General features: G+C 36.1%; 1 protein-coding gene across 8 annotated transcripts in view; it reads left to right on the top strand.

The window, feature by feature from the left end:
- Positions 1–1,276: 1,276 nt before the first annotated feature.
- The window catches only part of LOC149712123 (transient receptor potential cation channel subfamily M member-like 2), a 47,963-nt gene continuing 24,873 nt past the window's right edge, over positions 1,277–24,366 (top strand). For 2 of the 8 annotated variants that reach the window (XM_089860704.1, XM_089860706.1), the window contains exons 1-9: positions 1,282–1,433; positions 2,708–2,875; positions 13,575–13,760; positions 15,883–16,107; positions 17,777–17,987; positions 20,111–20,275; positions 20,347–20,374; positions 23,799–23,955; positions 24,020–24,113. In XM_089860704.1, coding sequence (XP_089716830.1) covers positions 1,326–1,433; positions 2,708–2,875; positions 13,575–13,760; positions 15,883–16,107; positions 17,777–17,987; positions 20,111–20,275; positions 20,347–20,374; positions 23,799–23,955; positions 24,020–24,113 — 1,342 coding nt within the window. In that variant the 5' untranslated portion in view covers positions 1,282–1,325. Of the gene's footprint in view, positions 1,434–2,707; positions 2,876–6,169; positions 6,565–6,878; positions 6,991–13,574; positions 13,761–15,882; positions 16,108–17,776; positions 17,988–20,110; positions 20,276–20,346; positions 20,375–23,798; positions 23,956–24,019; positions 24,114–24,366 lie in introns of those variants that run through there. The other 6 variants (XM_089860711.1, XM_089860705.1, XM_089860708.1 and 3 more) reach the window with 6 other exon arrangements.

Genomic DNA, 24,366 nt, shown 5'->3' on the forward strand with positions numbered 1-24,366 from the left:
TAAATTCAATTATAATGACCGAGTTGCAATTAATGAGACCGGGTTCATTCGAAAGAGGTGTTCAATTAGAACATATATTCATAATGTCAAAAAAATTCACCGTTCGTGGGGGAAGATACATGGCTTTTCCCCGAAAAAATCAGTTCTTAATTCTTGTTTAGTTTAGTCTGAAAAATGTTATAGGTATTTTTTGCTTTTTTGTCTGGCAGAATCTCCGATATTTTTCCGACTAACCACGGGCGTCACTCTGGCAAATGGACGTCGATATATTTACCTCATGGTTGGCTTTGCCGTTCAAAATATTATCGTTCACAATCGTACAAAAGCTTCACTTGGCAAAATAATAAATGCCAATTATTATTAAAATTATTATCTTACTAATTATTTTCCGGCGTCAAACATTGAAATTCACGATCCCGGTGCAGGCTGAAAGCTTAAAACACGTGCTTAAAATTAACAGTTTTCCTCTTTCCGCGACCCACGTTGATCGTAAAATTCGTCTGTTAAGGAGGGCGCGTGAGCAGGGTCGGAAATAAGAGAATTTTCGTATAGGACATGTGTCCAGTGACCCCCTATTTGACTGGGAAATTTATAGGACATTGTCCACTGGAGTGTGCAAAAAAAGTGTAGGATCTTCATAGTCAAGGTATCAAAACTTGGGAAAATTTATTGGTTAAAATGTCCAGTTACCCCCTTAGTTTTTGAAAAAAATTATGGGACATTTCAAAATTTTATTGGACAATGTCCAGTGTCCTGTGCTTATTTCTGGCCCTGCTCGTGAGTCGTGATGACCAGGGCTCCATGGCTCTACATAAGGCACTAGTCAAGGCATTTGACTACTAAAAAAAATTCCTTGACTACTAAAATAAATCGAAATCTGGGGGTTCACTAGTCAGCTTGACTAGTAAAAAAAATGTCCCAAATATTCGTAAACCATGCGTCTCACTAGTCAGCGACTACTAAAAAAAAATTGGGATAGGGGGGCTGACTAGTCAGGCTGACTACTAAAAAAAATATCCTTATGTAGAGCCCTGGTGATGACTGATGACGTAGAAATAACAGCCAATGAAAAATCGAAAAAACTTGATGAGAAAACGCGCCAGAGGCCAGAATCCAGAGCAGACAACCTATTATAGCATTTTTTGCTTTTTCCACGAACCTTGGGTGCGAGAGCCTCACAGGCCGACGCCCGACAGTGCGAGGTTTAGCCTGGTGCGGGTGGTTTTTATTACAAAGACTAAATATTAAAGCTAGTGTTTTAAGATGTTTGTTGGTAAATTTCTAGCGTTCATTTCAAGCGGGAATTTTTCACGCTTTGTTAACGTATGCAGTTACTAAATTGGCAGCTTCAATCTGAGTGTTATTATTACTTATTTTATTATGATATATCGAGTTTATGTGATGAAGAACTGTACCTGGAAACTTTACTAGTGGTATGTTTGACTTTCTAATATAATTTTGACAAGAATTGTAGCCATAAGCGCAATTCTCTATTATGGATGTTCAACTTCAAACCCGATTGACATGGAGAAAGGTCATGGTTCATTATCAGGAGTAGAGATGTGAAATTACCGAAATTTTTGCTAATTTACCGGGTAAATTACTGATTAAAATTTTGGAATAACAAAAATTACCATAATTTATGGTATTTTATATTTTCAAAGGCTTATTACTGCGGTAATTTGCGTAATTTACCGGTAAATTACTATTTTAAATTTACGGTAAGAAAACCTGGAAAGCCAGAATTAGGAAAATTTAATTTAGTGGATACCTGTCAAAAAGTATGCTTATCACTTCAGTGACCTTTTAACTTTGCTCCTCATATTTCTGGAGACGTAAGGCGGTTTTTCGGTCCTACCAAAAGTGGATCCACATTTGGTCCTACCTCTGCTTTAATAAAAGAACGAAAAAAAAATAAAAAAAATCTATATCTCATCAACTAACTATAAGGAAATCAAGACTTCCAATATTTGTTTTTTGGTCTGAGCAGCTATTAATTACGCAAGATTTTTATTTTTTACTATCGAAATACAAGTATACATAAATTTAATTGCATCAGACTATATTGTTTTCATACATTTTTTATTATTATTTTGATATGGTCAAAAATTTAAACCTTGTAAAGAAGTCCACACACTTTATACCCGCGTTTCAAAATTAGGGCATGGATAAAGAATGCGCGTGAGGAAATTTGTTTTCACTCTACAGGATAGGCAACTCCCTATCTCGAGCGACAGCTTATTCTGTATATATTCTGTTACAATATCGGTTGTGAAGCACGCGCAAATATATTTCTCTATGGAACGTAGCTTTGTACGTGCTGTCAAGAGACAAAAAACTTCAGGATCTTCAGGATTTAAAATATCCGCGAGTTTTTTAGCTCGAGTGCACGGACCTCTAGGCCTTAGTTTCAAATACGCGTAGTACGCTGTAGGTAATTTCACACGTATTTGAAACTTAAGGCCTAGAGGTCCGTGCACTCGAGCTAAAAAACTCGCGGATATGTTAAATCCTGAAGATCCTGAAGTTTTTTGTCTCTTGACAACACGTACAAAGCTACGTTCCATAGAGAAATATATTTGTGCGTGCTGACAACCGATATTGTAACAGAGTATATACAGAATAAGCTGTCGTTCGAGATAGGGAGTTGCCGATCCTATAGCGTGAAAACAAATTTCCTCACGCGCATTCTTTATCCATGATTAAGGTATGCCATTTCGAGAACGTTGACGAACGAAGAGTTACGTTAGCGATGGAGAAGCGAAGAAGCGTTTGTTTGGCGCCCTCAGCGGGATTCGCCGCAGAGACCGAAATTGAACATCAGTTGATTCTCGGACAAATCGCTTTCTATAAAGATTTCAAATACGAGGATACAGTAAGTAAAGTTTAACATAATTACATTTATAATTTCTGCGAATAATTAAAAACAAAAACTGATAGCGTTAATTAATAACCTAATAAGAAGTTTGATATGTACTTGCCATTAATTTCCGTAATGTGAAATTCTATAAGAAATTATTAAGGTGTCGTTTCATATCATTTTAAGTTATGTTCACACTTACAAAGTAATCGGTTAAGAACTGGTTTGCCCAACTACTTTTGAAGCCAACTTCATTTAAAGTCCCACGCGGACTGAACTAGTTCAGTCATTTTGCCACTTGACTGCGCTGGCGACGCGGTTGTTCAACTCTGGGGTTTCGTCCTATTGGTTGAAATATGGGGGCGCGAAACTCGAATATTTTCATTCATAGGAAAATCAATAAAAGAGGCATCCTACATGGCCTGACAAGATAGCTCTTTAATATGGAAATTTTCATTTAAGGAAAAGTAGTTTACAGTCCAAATTCAGTCTTTATTCATTGTCTAAAGTAGTAGGTTTTTTCCACACGAAAAACCTCCTAAGCTCCTATCAGTTGTTGGAAAGAATCTTTTTTTGTCGTTTCACCCATTTAGGGCGGAAGGGGTAAAAATATCTAACCCTCTCCGATGGAAAGGTTTTAAGAAGTTGTGTCGCCGTTGTCAAACGACCCTGTTCACCTAACTTATTTCATACAATACGCCCCATATTTTACTGAAAAGCTATGTACGTTTTAAATATATCTAAAATAGGGGTGTTTTTCATTCAACAATAGCGTAAATAAAAGGTCATGCCACGCCGATTCGAACGACCATGTTACCATGGGTCGGCCGATTTTATTGAAATTTTAACCACGCTAACTTGGAACTATTTGATAGTAAAAGCTCAAATTATTGTCTAGAACCAAAACTAAGTCCCCCCCCCCCCGTTTTTAGCCACATCGTACGATGTGGGTCTTAGTTTGACCTGGCCTGTTGTTGGTGGTAGTGGTGATGGCGTCGTGAAAGAGAACCGCAATAGGCAGTGTAAAAATTTTCGTTCGTCATTGAAGGGCGAATGAATGGGAGAGAATTGTGGTGAGGTGATATTTTTCGTTCGTGTATTTTAAAAGGATGGGGATTATAATAGTAAGTTTAAGTAGTGTATTTAATTGTACTAGTAAGGTTAAGCATTGTAAATTGTGTTTTACGTTTGCTCGATATACTTAAAGCGAGAGAGAGAGGATTGTGGTATTGACTTAATTGGAGGTTTAATACTCCCTTTAAAATTCCTGTCACCCGTCGACAATAAGGTTTTCACGCTTTTTATCCCGCTCCCCTATTTCAGAATTCAAGAAAAAAGGGTAATATTTAAAAAGCAAAAGGAAGTATATACCGACCTTATGTTTAGAATGGTTTTAAGGTGGTGTTTATAATTAGAAGTTACGTCTATTTCTCCATAAATCGAGAAGAGTTTTAAAAGAAGGTACTAGCTTGGGGCCCCAGACATTACAATTGTAAAGTAAGTAAATTCATTGAAGTAAGGATAATTCTAATCCCGTAGGCAACGGATTAAGGGTTATAATTTTTTGTTAACGCATCGAGGGGCTATTCACTCTGATCTTCAGTACTTATTTTAATGGGTGTTTTCGGTATATCGTTTTACCACTGTTAAAGGATGCGCATCGTGGGGGTACTCACTCACGTTTTCCGTTCGTGTCACACTATTACTATTATAACAGAAGTAAAAAAATTTAAGTAATAATTTTGCAACAGTTAAAGGTAGCGCATCGAGGGGCTATTCACTCAAGTTTTTTCTCGGAGCCTCCGAGATATCTAGGCCCATGCATGTCGATTTTTACCTTGGGAAATATCCAGTTTCATAGAGGAAATATTTTTACCCTTTGTGTGTACAGGGTGGCGCTTTAATGATCGTTGCCACCGGGGTCTTCCATAAAATATCGATGACATTTTAGGGGCCAATTATAAAACTTTTATGAAAGAGAAAGGTTTCACCTTTAAATTAACGTAATTTTTTAGGAGCTATTCACTTGTTATTTAATCTATTGGTTAGATTGTATGGACAAAAAAAGTAATTTTGAGATTTTAACATCGTTGTTTTTTTAGTAAAACAAAACTTCTTGAAGTTGCTAATTCACAGTTTTCATATACCATTAGAGGATTTTTTATGCCTTCAAAACCTTTCATTTTTTAACCTTAACATTTTTATCCTTTAGTTCTTTGGAATGATTGTTTAATAAAGGTCTTCGGAAATTTTCAAAAACATTTTTTAACTATCCGCGACCTCGGCTTCACCGCTCTACGTCTATACCTTACCCTAATATTGTAGCAGTCGACGGGGTCACGAGGCTGAACTTGTTTATTTTACGGTGCTGAAAGCGCTACCAAGTGGGAAAACACGGCAAACTAAATTAGTCAAAAAAATATTCTCGCTTCGCTACATGCATGGGCCTAGATATCTCGGAGGCTCCGTTTTTCTGTACGCCTGTTAAGTACGGTACGATGTGGCTATTATAACGAGCCCTTGGGTCGTCTTGTTTTTGGTGTATAAACGCGGCGCAAAATGTTTTAAATTTTGCGGAAAGTTAGCGACATTTCCGCGACAGGTTTTCACTAAAGACGTTTTCCGGCGTTTTGTATTTCGCGGATTTATTTAGCGCATGCGCATCTAGCGCTAAGAAGACTTCCGTCAAACCAAAGGGCAAAGGACGAAGTGCACGAAAATAGCGCGAGACTACTTTAAAGCGCCACCACTAGACCGTCTGTGATTGGCTACTATTTCGCGTTTTTAGTTTTTAGCGCCATCTATTGATGGGCTAAAAACTAATGCATTTATACCGAAGATTTACTACCCCCACTTTTACCCCTTTCACCCCCACTTTTCCCCCTTTCCCCCCTCTTTTCCCCCCATTTCCCCCTTTTTTTAGTGCCTTTCCCCCCATTTCCCCCTTTTTTTAGTGCCTTTCCCCCCTATATTACCCCCTTTTTTCCCCCATTATATCCTATGTTACGGCTGGTTGGGCGTCTTAACCCCGCCTTTTCGCGTTAATTTATTCAAATTTATTCATAATTCATAAATAATGCTCTAAAACGCTAACAGATGGACCTAGGGTAGCTAACCTTCATGTTATTTTATTTCGCAAATTTCCAAATCCCCGACGGGATTCGAACGTGCCAACGTTAACGCTACAGTTTGGAAACCCGGTACGCTAGCACTGAGCCACAGAATGCTTACATAAACCTTTGCTTTCATGAGATATAAGCTGGGATAGAAATCCATCTCGAGTCTAGGCGCGTTTGCGGCGTTCGCTAAGAGAGAGAAATTAAATAATCGCCCACTACCACGTTAATATGACGTTAAGTCGGCCTCAAAGTCACGTCTGAAGCTTAGAGTTCTTTTCCTAAAACCTTATCAGTCTTGAATGTAGAGAGAAACGAATTAGCAGGCAAAGTTCACCATGAGCTAACCAATGATATCGTCTCTTGAAAACTCGTCTGCTACTCTACTTAGTTAAGCGAGCAGTCCACGTTTACAAGTGAGATTAATGATAACTTTATAAATAATGATGTAGTTTAATTAAGTTTAAAATTAACCGATTGAGGAAGTTACAATAGTTCAATATATATTATTCTGTAATTTAATTAAGATTAAAATAAATATATATTCACGAGTGAGATTAATGATAATTATAGATAATGATGTTTCAAGTAAGTTAATTGAGGAATTCACTGTAGATTAATTAATATTATACTTTAATTTAATTAAAATTGAGGAAGTTACAATAGTTCAATATATATTATTCTGTAATTTAATTAAGATTAAAATAAATATTCACGAGTGAGATTAATGATAATTATAGATAATGATGTTTCAAGTAAGTTAATTGAGGAATTCACTGTAGATTAATTAATATTATACTTTAATTTAATTAATATTATACTTTAATTTAATTAATATTATACTTTAATTTAATTAATATTATACTTTAATTTAATTAATATTATACTTTAATTTAATTAAAATTGAGGAAGTTACAATAGTTCAATATATATTATTCTGTAATTTAATTAAGATTAAAATAAATATAAATTCACGAGTGAGATTAATGATAATTATAAATAATGATGTTTCAAGTAAGTTAATTGAGGAATTTACTTTAATTTAATTAATATTATACTTTAATTTAATTAATATTATACTTTAATTTAATTAATATTATACTTTAATTTAATTAATATTATACTTTAATTTAATTAATATTATACTTTAATTTAATTAATATTATACTTTAATTTAATTAATATTATACTTTAATTTAATTAATATTATACTTTAATTTAATTAATATTATACTTTAATTTAATTAATATTATACTTTAATTTAATTAATATTATACTTTAATTTAATTAATATTATACTTTAATTTAATTAATATTATACTTTAATTTAATTAATATTATACTTTAATTTAATTAATATTATACTTTAATTTAATTAATATTATACTTTAATTTAATTAATATTATACTTTAATTTAATTAATATTATACTTTAATTTAATTAATATTATACTTTAATTTAATTAATATTATACTTTAATTTAATTAATATTATCATGATACTATAGTTTATGATAACTTTACAAATAATGATGTAGTTTAGTTAAGTTTAAAACTAACCGATTGAGGAAGTTACTATAGGGTTGGTACTGGTAATTATTAAGCATGGGCGAATACCAGTTTTTGACTGTCGAGACGAATATCGAATAGTGAAAAATTTTCTTATCGAATACCGAGACGAATAGTTGTTTGGGAACCGAATATCGAATAATTAGGCTTAACTTAAAATTGCCCTTATCAAATAGTTATCGAATAGTCAGAAATAGAAGGATTAATTAAAATCAATTTAAATTATATTTAGAATTTAGGTGCGCTATAGAGTAGTAGCACTTCAGGCCCATTTTCCCATAGAAACTTATACATTAAAAAGTGTAACTGCCATTACTTTTTTAAAACATTTTTAGGGTTAATATTTTTGTTTTCTCGAATAGTTGATCGAATATTTAACGAATAGTTAATCGAATATTTAACGAATAGTTAGTCGAATATTTAACGAATAGTAGGCCCGAATAGTAAAATTCACTATTCGATATTCGTTCGAATACCCGAAATGGGGCTTATCGAATATCGAGACGGTTATTCGTCTCGATATTCGATCGAGTTATTCGTGTTACTCGAGTATTCGCCCATGCTTAGTAATTATGGACACTTTTTGCAAATATTTGAATAACTTCCGTGGAGCTAACGTTAGACACCAGAAACTTTCAGGATATGAAATATGATTCTTTATACACAATTCGCTATGTTTTCAGCTTTTTAACTCTCTTAAATTTTGCACAATATCCTATTTCCCAATCCCCTCGGAGGACCCCAATTGTGAACAATCACTGGTAAATGTAAACACCCTGACCCTAAATACTGAAGGAGGTAGTGACTGAACACTGGACCCAAATGTGAACAACAATGATAATCAAATGGGAGGAATAAAAAAGGCCCTAGGAAAGGACAGGGTTGCCACAGTACCTGGAAATCCTGGAAAATCTGGAAAAGTCAGGGAATTTAAAAATGGGCCGAAAAGGTCAGGGAAAAGTCAGGGAATTTGATTTAGTGGGTAAAACTTCTGGGAATAAGTCTTTATTGAAAGAGTAATGAAAGTTTCTCCTCATGCTCTCTCAACAAAGAAAACTCTAGATTAATCCTTAAAAATGTCTAGAATTGTTTTAGTAAAGTAAATGCTCTTTTAGACTGTTATTTATAGTTAAAATGTTTCTTATTTGTATTGGTGCAACAAATACATGGGAAAATTTAATGTTGAGAGTTTATTTAATTATAACCACTTAAAACGTGCAGTAAACATTCACTTTTTCGGCCTAAAAGGTCAGGGAAAATCTGAGAAAAAGGTCAGGGAAAACCTGGAAAAGTCAGGGAATTTGGTTCTGAAAATTCCGTGGCAACCCTGAAGGAGCTACCATTACGTAGGGCCTAAATCCATGCACCTAGATTAAAGTTTACGCAGATGTGATAAGTGATAATAGGATAATATAGTTAAATCAATACCCGAGTCAAAATGTTCAATAATTTGTTGAGAAGTCCTATTTATTTCGATACCTCGCATAACAGCTGTCTCGGTTTCTCGCTTTCCCGCCCAATAAGTAGTCGTAGCTACCGCCCTCTTACCGCTAAATTGATAAACTTACTAATGGCGCGAAATTTGAGTCTTTTTTGGGTCAATGATGTATTTTAAAGTTAATATTATAACTTTTACTTTTATTTTTTAGTAAAATAGCTTAAAAAGGATTCTAATTAACCTTGAAACAATTGAATTTTTACCTGGTTTTTTCCAACTCTAAAATCGAATTCCGAATCGAAACCACAGATATTAATATCAATTTTATAGTGAAAAACGTGATCTATCTAACGATTAAAGGTTTGTTATCGTGGGATTATTTTAACTCTTCCTAGAGCTTATTCCCCGATGGTATTGTATTAAGCAACACCTAAAATTGGCATCAACTTAAGTTGATTAGTCCGAGTTGGTGTGTATATAGGTTCGTATCTTTCATCCACGTATTCCTACAATGTTCATACCATTTTTATCGTAATCCTCAATATTCAATCTACAAATAGAGCCCTTTAAAAGGAATTTAAGCCGCCCAAAAATTAGCTACAAAATGTTAAAGAAAAAATAGAATCGTTCACATTTACCAGTACCGACCCTAGTTTAAAAAATATTATTCTGTAATTTAATTAAGATAAAGTTCTGTAGGTTAAGTTTAAAATGAACCTAATAAGTAAGTTACTGTAGTTTATTACTAGATTGATTTTATTCATAATAGGAATGCTATTTTACAAACAATGAAAAAAAAACCCGAAATGCTAAATTAGCTGGGGTCATCTTATAATGCATATAGTAATACTAATTCTTGCCACTAGAAGGCGGTAAAAACTAAATGACTGGGTCATCTTGTTTTAAATACCGGTGGAAAGATAGAACTTCAATTCCGTGTGTTTCCACGTAAAATCGCTACCTTTCCGAAATATTTTGCGTAAAATATTTTTACGCAAATTCCGCGGAAGGCCTTTTCCGCCGCGTTTTTGCCCAGTGAAACTTTACTATGTTTTTTTTTTCGTTTGTCGCTTGACGTCGAGCGAAAAGTCGTGATTTACGCCGAGTGAAAACCATGCTTAAGCCTGGTTTTCACTGGCCCAAAACGCAGGAAAAACTGCGTGCTGTGCCGTTTTTCAGAGAAAACTTGCCGCAAATTTTCGCGTTTTCTGGGCGGCAAGCACGGAATTGTTTTTCTATTTTTCCGCAAGTTTTTACGGAAAAGAAAGCGGTGGCCAATAGGAATCGACTAATGCGTGACGTCATAGGCTTGGTTTTGGTCAGCCCGCGAGAGGTTTATTTTCGAAGCCATTTTTTTTTAATTGAATGTATAGTTAACGATTTGTTAAAGAAGTTTGGCTTAATCGTTATTTATATGATGAAAATTAACGTTTATACAAAGACAATAAATGCTAAGAAAATCGATAGGTTGCTATTGGTGCATTTTCAACATAACCATAAGAAAATAATATATAGCTCCCTATAAGTATGAAACGTAGTACATTTTCATACTACAGCATTTGCTTCCAATTTTGGCGCGCTTACGCTTTTACGCCCCGTGGGAGAAGTTTCGGTACTAAGATTAAAGGGGGGTCGAAACCATCGCCGCCACCTAAGGTGTCCGCGAAAGGCACGATGGGCCCGGGAAATATCGCCGCGCCCGTAGAGACACGAGATGCTCCTTACCTCGTAATAGTGTAGGAGCTAGCCTCGGTCGTCCAAACCTCGCGCCATCTATTAATTTATTATGATAATTTTGACATGTACTTAATCAGTTATAATTATCATAATAATAACTTCTAGACATTTATCTATTTAATTGCAATATAAAATTTGAAAATTTTCCAAACAAATATTTCATCTTTTTCACGCCAGAAACTCTTAATAGGTGGCATTAGAAACGTTTTACAAATTTCAATGGAAGAAAATGCTGTTTACATGGCTTAAATGGAGAGTTTCATACTTATAGGGAGCTATATATTATTTTCTTATGACATAACTGGTAAGCCTTGGTCTCCATGAGCTCGGAAACTCTTTCATGTTACAAGTTTTAGTGAAAACGTTTTGCCGCCGTTTATTAAGGAATTTTACGCAGAATTTTGCGGGTTTTTTTTTACTGTTCCGTGAAATTTTCGGCAGTGATAACCAGGCTTTAGAGGAAAACCGCAAAATATAATAGAAATAGAACCAAGACGCGAAAAAGACGAATTTCTCTTAATAATGAGAAATGGCTTTTCCTTTTCCACAAAAAGAAAAGCAAACATTTTTGAAACTTCGCACAGTGAAAACCGCGGGTTTATAGCGCGAGCAGCGCTGCGTCCGTGAGCGCGGATCGAGTGGGCTATGGCTAGTGAAAAACAAATTTTATTCCAAGCCAAATGTTTTGTCATAAAACAGATTAGGAATTTAAATTCTGGTTTAGATTGCTGTGCTAGTGTCCGAAATTACGTGCAAACCAAATCTATCGTAAACTCACACTAAATCATGAATATAGACCATGTGTCGTATAGATTCATGACTAAAGCCACATTTATACGAAACCGTTTTGAAGAACAGTAATTGCATTTTCTTATAAAAGATCTCTGCTTTTATTGTTACGTTTCGATATAACATAAGGGCTGAAAACTGTTTCAAAGCGTCACGTTTAAACGTGGCTTATGAATACTATGAGAAGTATATAATACTTCTCTTCGAGAGAAGTGTACCACAACGCGAGGTAAGTGTAACCAGAAGCCGATTAGGCTTTACACATGAAGTACGTAACATGTGCCTTGGGGAGCTTCACGATATTCTCTAAGCTCCTAGGAAAGAACCTCCCCTTACGCGGAGGGAAATAGTTCAGTAACGCGGCTCTTCGGATGCATCGGATCCTTCCGCCTAAAGAACCGATTTACCACGTACCTAAATTCGAGAACTACTATAAAGACTGAGTAGGGTATCTAAAATATTCTTTAGATAAAACTGTTCACAATACCAAAGATTATTTGGGAGTAAGGCGTTAAAATGTTATCAATCTGGGTAGCTTTTGTTTGGACTATTTAAGACGCCGTGCATCTGTTTTTTACGAGGAATGTTTTCTGTTCTCGCGGTTACGGCGAGCTCAGCCGCCGGCGGCTCGGGAATCGGGATACCGCTGTTACCTAGACAAGACCTAGTGTAGTTTTAGAGTCTATTATTATTCGCAGAGCTATTTTTCTGTTGAAATTAGGGAACTAGTATAAATATTGAGTAGAGTGTCTGAAATATTCTTTAGTTAAAACTATTCACAATACGAAAGATTATTTGGGAGTAAGGCACGAAGATCCTATCAATCTGGGTAGCTTTTGCTTGGCCTATTTAAGACGCCGTGCATCTGGTTTTTAACGAGGTATTTTTCTGTTCTCGCCGTTACGGCAAGCCCGGCCGCCGGCAGCTCGAGATGCGCCGCTCGGCCTCAGCCGCTGATATCTAGCCAAGGCTTAGTGTAGTTTTCGTGTCTAATTTTACTCGCAGAGCTATTTTTCTGTTGAAATTTAAAGAATATCTTATCATATTTAGTTGAAGACTAAGTAAATGTCTCAAAACATTTCGAAACTTGAGCTTTAAAACGTTGAATATTTTATAACGACTACGGAACGGTACCGCAAATTCGCCTTCCGGGCCTCCCGGTTATGTCGACGGCGAGGTCGAGTCGAGGTCCCATGCAAGAAAATAGTAATAGCCGTCGCCTATTGGTCTGGCATTAAAGAGGTTATCTATGGTTAGGGGGCTCATGATTGGTTAAAAGCTTTTTTGTTCGTCTGCTTAGTTTTTACTTCGGGAATATCATGAAATCCATGGTGAAAGCTATGGAAAAGTGGGACTTACGTACTTTATGTGTGAAGCATAATCCGCTTTTGGTGTAACGTCACTCTTCCCAACATCGGAACATTTGGAGCAAGGTTACTAAACCGAATCACATACACGATAAATAGTTTCCACATCATTACTCTATTAGCGTTTAAATATTTGGCAAGACGCGCTTGTGGATTTTTGTCCCACGTCAAAACGAGGTTTGTGGGATGACTGCTGGGGATTTAGTGCCAAACAGCTATAGATTTCACCTTACGGTGCGATGCCCATTTGTAATTTGATGAGCGGGAAAGCAAACTAAAAGGGTGAGCCTGGGAAGAATGACGTTACATAACTAAAGCATTAAGAGGATCCTTATTCTATTATCCCCTTCTGATACTATGAGGAATCGGGTTGCCGTCTTATCATCAAATTATTGCAATAGCCCCTTCCAAAAAGCTTTGAAAAAATGTTCTTAGTCTGAGTCAGTTCAGTTCTTCCTACAAACAGGAAGTAGTTTCCCCGCATAGCCTAGTTCACAACCTAGATATGACGTTTTTTAGCTCCAAGTGCGCATGCGCGAAGAACTTAAACAACAAGATGCACAAGGCAGTCAAACTTTTTGGAAGGTGCTATTGCATTTGTATAAAACTAAAATGAAATTGCATAAATCGGGTCGCATACATTCAGTATTTGGGGAATACCAAGCAACTTTCTAAGTCTGTTGAAAATATCTCTTAGGCGCACACTCACAAATACATGAGAGTGACGCATGACATGGCCATGGAAGACGTTATCGAGTTGATGGAGAAGCGCTGGGATTTGTCCCCTCCTCGTATCATGTTGATGATCGTCTCCAACGCGGGGCCCTTACTCGAATGGAAGAACACCAAACAACTCGACAGATTTAAGAAGGGACTCATTAAAGTAAGCCTACTTTGATATTAATTAATTCGAGTGAGCTTGATATACCAGAAAAAAAAAAGATGGCCCAAGGGCTGGTCCTTAATACTAATTTTACACGGCTCACGTGCCCCCCCCCTCCCATATAGTTGATCTCCCTAAGGTATTATTAAAACAAATCGTACAACCAAAAAACATTTCTGAAACACAATCGTGTATCCCCTTAATTTCTAAAAACGTCACATTTCAATTAATATGAATGAAACGAAATTGTGCACCCTACTACTTAAAGTGTTAGAGTCACCAAAAATCGCTATTTTTAAAACTAAAAGGTTTTATTCCCATCTGAAAGATCAAATCTTTCTGGTTCAGAATATCTATTTATATAATGCATTATAATTTTCCAAATATTATTAAAACCCTGGCTTTCGGAACCTACTCGCAGAATTTTTTCAAACTATTTTGACAGTTGAATACTCCATATACCCCTGGTGACGTCACGATTCGAGCGCGCGTGAGCACGCGGCACGCTTGACTCCGCAAGTCCTATTTTTTTTATTGATAGGTGGTGCTTTCAAAGTGATCGAATTTGACGCGCGCGCGATGTTTAAAAACTAGGCTTAGCTCTCGTAATGAAATCTGTCTCGCGCTGGTCAACCTCTTATGACGTCACCAGGGGTATATTTATAATTCCGTTCAAATGAGGTATGTGAAATATCAATTTTCTTTTTCATATTACAAAATGAATAAATTTCTATAAGACTTTTTACCTTGGATCTACTGTTATTATAACCCAATTGATGTTTCAAAACGAAAATTAGCCACTTTCAAAAAACGTGGCACTAACACTTTAAAGTATAATTTTTAAAAACTATAAGAATCAAATAATGTATCTAAAACAAAGTCCTGGATCCCCTAAACCAGAAAGCACTATGACCGCAAGCCCTCCCCTCTATTTTACGAAACCGAACCTAACCATCCAGCATAATCTGATGTATCACGCGCACAAAAAGCACGAAAATTATCTTCTTGTTTCCTTCACTCAAAAAGCCCGCGAAATTGGACGCCCCTTTCACTTATACAGTATATATACCAGGCAGGCAGTCAGTCCTCTCTCTACGTCGCGCTTTCATTCGTTTCTCTCCGAGCTTCTCTCTCTCTCTCTCCAAATCTTGTACGCTCTCTCCGTATCGTGTACGCGTCCGGCACAGGGACAGGGACAGCCGCTTGGGCCCTTTTTTAAATTTTACCGGAATTAAAATTACTTGTAAAATTAAAAACAGATCCATCTACGTTCCCCTGCGCTCCTAGCTTTAAATAGTAGCGTGCTGAAATAAAATTTCGTGTGACCTTGATACGCTAGAATTCTAACTATCGCCTTATTCGCGCATTCCGTGCAATATTTTTGCATCAACCATTTTTAATCGATTTTGACTATATCATCAAAATCTTGAAACGAACTTCAACCAACAAAAATCTTCCGCTATATTTATATTAATTATAATTAACGTTTTAAAAGTTGATGTGGTGCTAAGCCAAACTATAATTTTTAATAAACCAGGTATAGATGTAATTTTAGAAGCAGGAATGGAGATCGGTTAGTATTTACTTCAGTCTGACTCATATATAGAGCCCCTCCCTCCAACACGTATCGAAAATTTTAAATAATCATATTGGCTCACTTAAACTACGTTTTGATGACGTTGCTGACAGGGACGGCGAAAATACGTATTCCTTTTTACCTCTGTCGCTATGACCCGCCTCTTCTTTCATATCCCCCCCACCCGTCCCGGGGAAGGGTGTCCGGGACTTTGACGCGCGCCCAGATTACTATGTTCTCCATTCCTGCTTCTAACATTACATCTATCCCTGAATAAACTAAATGAACAGAATGAAAACGCGCGCTGTTAGCTGAAAGCCAGTGGTTGGTGTTGCGATCGCTAATTGGTTAAGTTCTCTGTGGCGGTTTGTTTAAAATTAAAAAATTGACGTTAGACAGCATGCAATAGCTTCTGAAACTTGTGTTATAATTCATAAAATAGTTTTGTTAATGATTCGACGTTATTTTGTCAATATTAATCGATTAAAAAATGGTTATACGTGTCTGACCATTCCACTTTCCCAAATGTGACCATTCTTTTTTAAGGCGGCTAATACGACTAACATGTGGATTGTGACCACTGGTCTTAATGTTGGTATCAACCAAGTGATTGGCGAAGCTCGGGCTGACGAATTGAAAAAACGAGAAGCACTCAAGTGCCATAAACACGGACTACATCACAATAAGCGGAAGATTTCGCATCAGCCATTGACGTTCATCGGAATCACGAGACAGAGTTCTATTTCTTACATTGACTCATTAATAAACGGCGTAAGTCAAAAGCAATATGTATATTACGCTAGTATTACTATTATCATGAATTTATTTATTAACATGAATATATATGTGTATCATTAGCCTTTCTATCATGTTATTCAGGGATGGGAGGGATCTTTTTATTACATACGCGTTTAACGTCATCGCGGTAGCCAATCAAAATCGAGACACCAGGAAGTTCGAACAGCAGACGACCAGTTTAACAAAATTGTATGAGGGATACAATTTTCGGTTAGGTTCACCAAACTGCGTCAACTGAATATTAAAAATGATCGCCGATACGTGAATAAATATCTCAACACGATGTCCGAAAGTGATATTGATCTTTCAAAGGAAATTATAATGTTTTTCCTAATCTGAAACTGAAAACTGTTGGTAAAGTGCTAAGCCTTGGCCATTATGAAAATTAATGTAACGGTTGAAAGTAAACTACTAACATTTTAAATCGTGAGAATTGATGATGCTGGTTTTTCCCTGCTGTTGGAGTTAAATTAATTCGGTAGTTGATCAATTTACAAGCACAATTAGCCTTCCGCGTGACAAGAGCTTTAGCTTTAAAAACAAACCGACAGAAATCCTCTGACGTCACTCAAACCAAGCCCCTCCCATCCCTGAATATGTAGTTTAACTAGTCAATGCAGATATATATTCATGTTAATAAATAAATTCATGCTATTATCTATTAAGAGTTCGAGGTGTTCCGGTGTAAAGCCTGGTTTTCACGGAACCGATAATCGCTACGGCAAGGGATTTTCAAGTAACCGATGTTGGTTTGCGAAAGGAGAAAAAAAATTGCAGTAGCATTTATGCCTTGGAAACTTGTGAAAAACCTTTCGCGACAAATTTAAACTATTGCGATTTTTAGTCCTTTAGTTCTGAAAAAAAAATCAACCAAATTTTCGCGGCGAGAAAGCGAAATTACGATCCAAGTTTCGGTTTTACAAAAAATTCGCTCTACGTGGTATTTTGCGGACAAAACATAAAGCAGATATTCTGTTCACGTGAAACAAAATTACGTCGCGGTTGAAGCCAAGAACAACCAGTGAGCACAAATTTGTGCTCCCTGGAACAACCGAGTAGTACTAGTTAACGTTGCTTTAAAATTGTTTTAAAATCTACTGTTAAAGGGAATGAGAAGCTTCGTTTGAAAAACCTCTGATTTATATAACAAAAGATAGAATTAATTTCTGACAATTCGAAAATATCAAGCTTTTAATTCTTGATTATTTGGTGGCAATATGCATTTGAAAATGCTTCATATGAAATTATTTGAAATCCTCTTTTTCTGAACGGCTAAAACATTTCCCGTAGGCTGACGTCACAGATATATTTTTCACGCGAGATGGTACCACTCTCTCCGCTATCAGACCCAGAGTTTAGACTGGCGAGAAGCTCGAGACGCGTATAGGATTCGCGCGCTTTATTTCCTCACGTCATAGTGATGCCATGAAACGGGCGAACAAGCTCGACAAGACAAAATTATTGATATATCGAAACTGAGTTTTCGTGATTTTCCAATGGATTTTAAAAATAGAAACTTTGGTTCAATTATATTAAAAACTTGATATTTTGAAAGTAGAGACTCGAAAGTGTAACATAATACCACTTTTGTGCTAAAATATGATATGAAATTGTAAGTTCGCATTCCCTTAAATTAAATCAGGTGTCGGAATTGAAACCAGTTCAAATTCGTAACGAAGGCAATCCAGTTCACGAACGTGTTTACGAACTTAATCCCGATCACTCTCACTTCATTATCGTCCGCGATAACACCATTAACAGGACGGGACTCAATCGATTCGTTCATCAATTTCAAAGATTGCTTCTGTACGCCGATTCCAATAATTCCAGTGTTGAAAAACTAAACATTGAATGTAAGTGACACATCGCCGGATGATAGTAACAATTAGTATGGCACGCGTTTCCCATTGGTGTAATGCTAAAATTCGTTGGAATTTTTGACTGAAAACCGAATAAGATGTGAATAATCCAACCGGTGTTGTTAAAGTGTTTTACGAACTTATAAACACTATATATAGTCTTTTAAAGGGATAATTAAAAAGAACAAATTTTTTTTATTTTTAAGGGTGTTAAAATAAGCATTCGATAATAATAATCATTAGGATAACCGGAGCCTCCGAGATGAGGCATATGCTCATTTTAATAAACAAAGACTATATTTTTGCTAAAACCGGCATAGCTACCAATTATCTAGTGTTAGAGCGGAGCCTCCGAGATATCTAGGCCCATGCATGTCGATTTTTACCTTGGGAAATATCCAGTTTCATAGAGGAAATATTTTTACCCTTTGTGTGTACAGGGTGGCGCTTTAATGATCGTTGCCACCGGGGTCTTCCATAAAATATCGATGACATTTTAGGGGCCAATTATAAAACTTTTATGAAAGAGAAAGGTTTCACCTTTAAATTAACGTAATTTTTAGGAGCTATTCACTTGTTATTTAATCTATTGGTTAGATTGTATGGACAAAAAAAGTAATTTTGAGATTTTAACATCGTTGTTTTTTTAGTAAAACAAAACTTCTTGAAGTTGCTAATTCACAGTTTTCATATACCATTAGAGGATTTTTTACCCCTTCAAAACCTTTCATTTTTTTAACCTTAACATTTTTATCCTTTAGTTCTTTGGAATGATTGTTTAATAAAGGTCTTCGGAAATTTTCAAAAACATTTTTTATCTATCCGCGACCTCGGCTTCACCGCTCTACGTCTATACCTTACCCTAATATTGTAGCAGTCGACGGGGTCACGAGGCTGAACTTGTTTATTTTACGGTGCTGAAAGCGCCACCAAGCGGGAAAACACGGCAAACTAAATTAGTCAAAAAAATATTCTCGCTTCGCTACATGCATGGGCCTAGATATCTCGGAGGCTCCGGGATAACTCAGTAAAACCAAAAGTAATATAAGAACCTCCGGGAGGTTTCTTATATTACTTCTGGTAAAACGTTGTCGTTAATTTATAATTAATATTCAAAGTTGCTATTTTAGTTTTCTAAGCCAAACTCCATTTTGCAACACATTTTTTAGATGGAAATTTCTTTAAAAAAAAAAAAGGATTTTTCGCTACCTTGACTTTTAAATTAGTCTGCTACAATTCTCGTTAAACTTAATTTAAGCGTAATTATTGGATTATTTTTAAAAATCGGACTAAATCGTGCTCCAAAGTCTTTTTTGGCAATTTCCAAACGTTTTCTAAAGATAAAAGCAACTTTTGTAACGTTTTTAGAGATTTTACTGGTTATGCCTAGGTTTTCTCAAAATTCAAACTCTGAAAACAAGGGCCAAAGTATAGTGAGTTGCAGTACTGCGAATTATAAACGCCGTAAAAGTTGATTTTACCATTAGAAAAGTGTTGGAAATGGGGAAGAAATACGTTTGAAGCCAACGCATAACGTAGGCGTTGTTGAAGCACAATAGGTGAATATATAAAGTATTTAGTGCTGCTGAACTTGTTGAAAAATAAGAAATCGTCTTCACAGTTGCGCGTGATTTTGTACGTGACGTGAGTCTGGTGATTTATTGTTAAGCCATGGATAAAGAATGCGCGTGAGGAATATTGTTTTCACACCTAAGTTCACGCTATCTTATAGCATGAAAACAAATTTTCTGACGCGCATTTTTCATCCATGATCCAACGATTCTGAGCGCTAGCGTCATTTCTGCAGACTTGAAACGTCACTCAAGACGATTTGTTATATTTTTCAATTAGCTCCTCATGCTTTATATATTTAGCTATTTAGTTTCATAAATCAATTCCAATAGTAACGCTGAATTTAAGGCTAACGAGGGTTGATGCGAACGAAACTCAAAGTGACCGCTACAACTTGTAAACGGGGGTCTTTGGGCAAAATGTCATGGAATATTTTCGACTAAAAAGTGCCCGTGGAACCCTCTTTACTTCGGCCGTACCACAATGTTTGGAACATCCTGTATATGTAACATATGAAAGCATTTTGTTTTAAAATTTGTTGTTAGACGACAGCAAAAAATTCAAGCGCCCTCTATCGTCGGTTTCGGTTCCCATTGTGACGATCTTAATTAATGGCGGATACGAAAGTGCTAGATTGGTTTTGGACAACATTAAGAAGGAAACTGGAGTGTTGGTTATTCGTGGAACTGGAGGATTGGCCGATTTAATTGGTAAGGAATATTAATATCTAGCATGAATTCCGTATTTGTTGACTTGTTTAGAAAAATTTTGTTTCTTTCAGCTTTTACGTATTTCACAATTTATGAAAGGTAAGATAGGTTTTTTTTTTCAATGGGAGATTATAAGCAATTGTTATTACCATAAGTTTATGATGCCTCTAAGTACACAAATACGGGTTACAACTGGGCATCTTCTGCAGGCTACTGTGACGTCAGAACTCGTATAGCGCTAAGATCCGAAGAGAGAAAATTTTGAAATTTCTGTCGCGGTGCTGCCACCAAGCGGTCGAGACGATTACTAAATTAGTCTCATGAAAAAAATCATCCAATGGAGTAAAGGAGATTTTTACGTTTCGTATAGGCAGGCATTGGGGGGGAGGACGAATTTTACTTAAGCAACCCCAAAATCCCTCTCTCTCGTGAGATAGAGGCGGTTTCACTCCTGAAACATTCTAAAAGGGATGAAAGAAACGCGAGGCTAGATAAAAGAAACGCGAGGCTAGGCAGTACAATTTTGTATTCAAGTTGAGGTGATAAATGATACGGAGAGAGTATAGGGTTTCACTAAAGGGAGCCAGACAAACACTATTGCCATAGGAGTAGCATCCATTTCTCTACTTAGAGGCATTATAAACTTATGTTATTACTGACTTAACCACGTTAGGAACTCAAAACGTGAGTGAGTGAAACTGTTTTGAGACGTCAGCTAAGTTCCATCAGGGATATATTTAATTTTAGAAGTAGGAATGGAGAACGGTTAGTATTTACTTCAGTTCGACTCATAGCCCAGTATAGAGCTCCTCCCTCCAACACGTAACAAAAAGTTTAAATTATCTTATTGGCTCACTTAAACTACGTTTTGATGACGTTGCTGACATGAACGGCGAAAAATACGTAATTCCTTTTTACCTCTGTCGCTATGACCCGCCTCTTTTTTCATACCCCTCCGTCCCGTTGAAGGGGGTCCGAGACTTTGACGCGCGTCCAGATTACTCTGTCCTCCATTCCTACTTCTAAAATTAAATCTATTCCTGGTTCCATAAAGACAATTTCGACAGGAGAACATGCAGATGACAGGGAATAGGCGATTTTAATGTGACGTTTCCCTAAATGCGGGAGGGGAAAATGCCCATGATCTCTGCATTTTCCCCCCCGGCTATCTTTTTTTGTTTTTGTATAGGGGACTTTTTCCAAATGGCCTATTTAAAAATAAGCCAAAAATATTAGGGAATTTAATGAATTTTCACAAAGTCGTGAAAATGGATTTTATTTGTAATTTTATTGCAACGTTGAATGATCCGGCGTTGCACGTTCCAATAAATATGTTTGATACATAATTTCCCGACGAGTGACTTGCTTATTAACAATATTATTCTTAAAAATTACACTCTTAACATTGGGAAGTTTTGCTCAGGGAAAATAACAGGACAGGGTTGCCACAGTACCTGAAAATCCTGGAAAAGTCAGGGAATTTAAAAATGGGCCGAAAAGTCAGGGAATTTGATTTTAGTGGGTAAAATTTCTGGGGATAAGTCTTTATTGAAAGAGTAATGAAAGTTTCTCATCATCCTCTCTTAACACAGAAAACTCTAAAGCAATCCTTAAAAATGTCTAGAATTGTTTTTATAAAGTAAATGCCTTTAAAAAAATCTCTCAGACTGTTATTTATAGTTAAAATGTTTCTAAATCATTCTGGTGCAACAAATATATTGAAAAACTTTATGTAGAGAGTTTATTTAATTATAAGCACTTAAAACGTGCTGTAAACATTTACACCTACGGGTTAAAAAGGTCAGGGAAAACCTGGAAAAGTCGGGGAATTTGGTTCTGAAATTCCGTGGTTGGGTCAACTTTTCTGAAAAGGTTCAGGAGGGAATTCGAATCTTAAAATGACTCCAAACTCAGTGGCAACATGTTCAATGGAAAGGAGTAAAAGCCTAACATTCTATCTAGCTTATTGGTGCTTGCGCTGTATGCTTTTTGTACCATGATACTACGCAGATACGGCAATGTATAAACCCAAACTTTTCAGTCCCAATACTTAAGGCCCTTTCAGACATTTCAACTTTGTGAATCATTTAGATGAGTCGACTTGAGTTGAGTAAACTAGTTGGGTCGTGTGAACAGAATTTGGAAAAGCTGAAGCACCAAATTTAAAATTGATCACTAACCAATTTTTTGTTGACTCAACGTTTTGACCCATCTAGATGAGTCAAAAGTTGTATCGTCTGAAAAGGCCTTTAGAGTTACTTTAGTGGTTTTATACCGTTGAAATGGTCTATAGCGGAAGTTGAAACTGTGAGACATCTTTTGATTCTCCTTGAATTGCTTAAATTGGTTGAAGTTAAACCATCTCGTGTCCTAGAATGGCTAACGCAGGGGTATATTTTTACTACGTGGAGTAAATAGGGTTTGAGTAAAATATTTACCAAAATCAAGGTGTTTCAAAAGGGTGGTAGGACCGAAGTACAGTGCGTTCCATGTGTTATGTATGTATGTTGTTGATCAGATTCAATAATTGAAAACTTGATGAAGGCAAATTTAGTCTTTAGATTGATATTTTAATCTTGAGTTTCCATGTTAATACTTCTTCGTGACGTGTGTTCCCGCGTCCCTAGCTTATTCTCTCATAACCCGTTTTCTTTTCCTTTTCCTGCTCTTTTCTCATTGTTGTATGTATTTCTCCGAATTACAAGGATGGAAATCCTTAGTTTAAGAAAATGAATTTCAGAGTAAATATTGACAATATGGAGGATTTTGGGTCGAAAATGTTGTATCAAATTTTTCCCTAAAGGCCACCGTTAACAAGCTATGAATAGAGTGTATTACGGATGACCCCTTAAAGGGAGGGTGAAGTAGAAAATCAAGTGATTTTTTATCGATTCTTCTACTAATTATAAGACCAGTCTGTATAGTGAAACATTCAGGAAATACTTCAGAATGACTTTAAAAATTCAAATTAGGTTCAGATTCTAAGGGTAATTTGAAATAAGCCCCTCCGACCAATCGCGCAACGCCCTGCCTTTTTATTAACAAAATTCTCGTGGCACGTTCCGTGTCGAATGAAATTTCACGAGATTTGATAAAGTTTGCGCGCGACGTGATAATCGTGGCGCGAGACATGGAGCGTGCCACGAGGATTTTGTTAATAAGAAGGCAGGTCGTTACGCGATTGGTCGGAGGTCCTTATTGAAAATTGAACCTAATTTGAATTTTAAAATCATTCGGAGGTATTTCCTGGATGTTTCACTACGCAGACTGGTCTAATAATTAGTAGAAGAATCGATAAAAAATCACTTGATTTTTCTACTTCACCCTCCCTTTAAGTAAGAAACTGAAAGAAAATGCAAATTTAATTAGGGGTTTAACAATATAATCACAACTTGAAATACCTACAGACCCTTAAAGAAAAAATGTCCTCGATAATTTTCTACTCAAACCTATAACATTTTCTGTACTTCATTCATACCACCATTTTTGGATCATCCTGTGTTATTGGCAAAATATGTTGCAGAGGAACTCGAAAGTGGGACACGGAGTACGTGGAGAATTATTTAAAACCGGAATTATCCATCAAAATAGCCGAACGCTTCCCATCTCTCAGGGACAATCAACTGACGAGGAATCTATTCCGGGAACGAATTGTCGACTGCGTCAGGTTGTCCGAAAAGGTACGAATGAAATTAATTATAGCGTTGCTTGGGTAGTACTATAATAAGCCTTTCATATTTATAGAATGGACAATCATTTATGACCATTCTCAATACCCACAGTTCATCGTGTGATTTGGAGTTTCTGGGTGAACATATCCTTAGGGCTCTCTTCAAATGTAAGAACACCTCGTTTTCTAATTTACTTGTACCAAAAATAGGCTAGCTTTTACATGGTGAATGGTAGCGACGATTAGTTGCATTGTTAATAAAAAGTATTCTTTTGGATATTGTTAGCGTGTTGCCAAGCAACAGTTAAAGGGAGGGTGAAGTAGAAAATCAAGTGATTTTATATCGATTCTTCTACTAATTATAAGACCAGTCTGCATAGTCAAGCATTCGAAACGCTTATGAATGATTTTAAAATTCAAA

The sequence above is a fragment of the Phalangium opilio genome, unplaced genomic scaffold (genome assembly GCF_054372755.1).
Source record: "Phalangium opilio isolate 3A_F unplaced genomic scaffold, DU_Popi_V2 ptg000011l_1, whole genome shotgun sequence".
In the NCBI taxonomy this organism is placed as follows: domain Eukaryota; kingdom Metazoa; phylum Arthropoda; class Arachnida; order Opiliones; family Phalangiidae; genus Phalangium; species Phalangium opilio.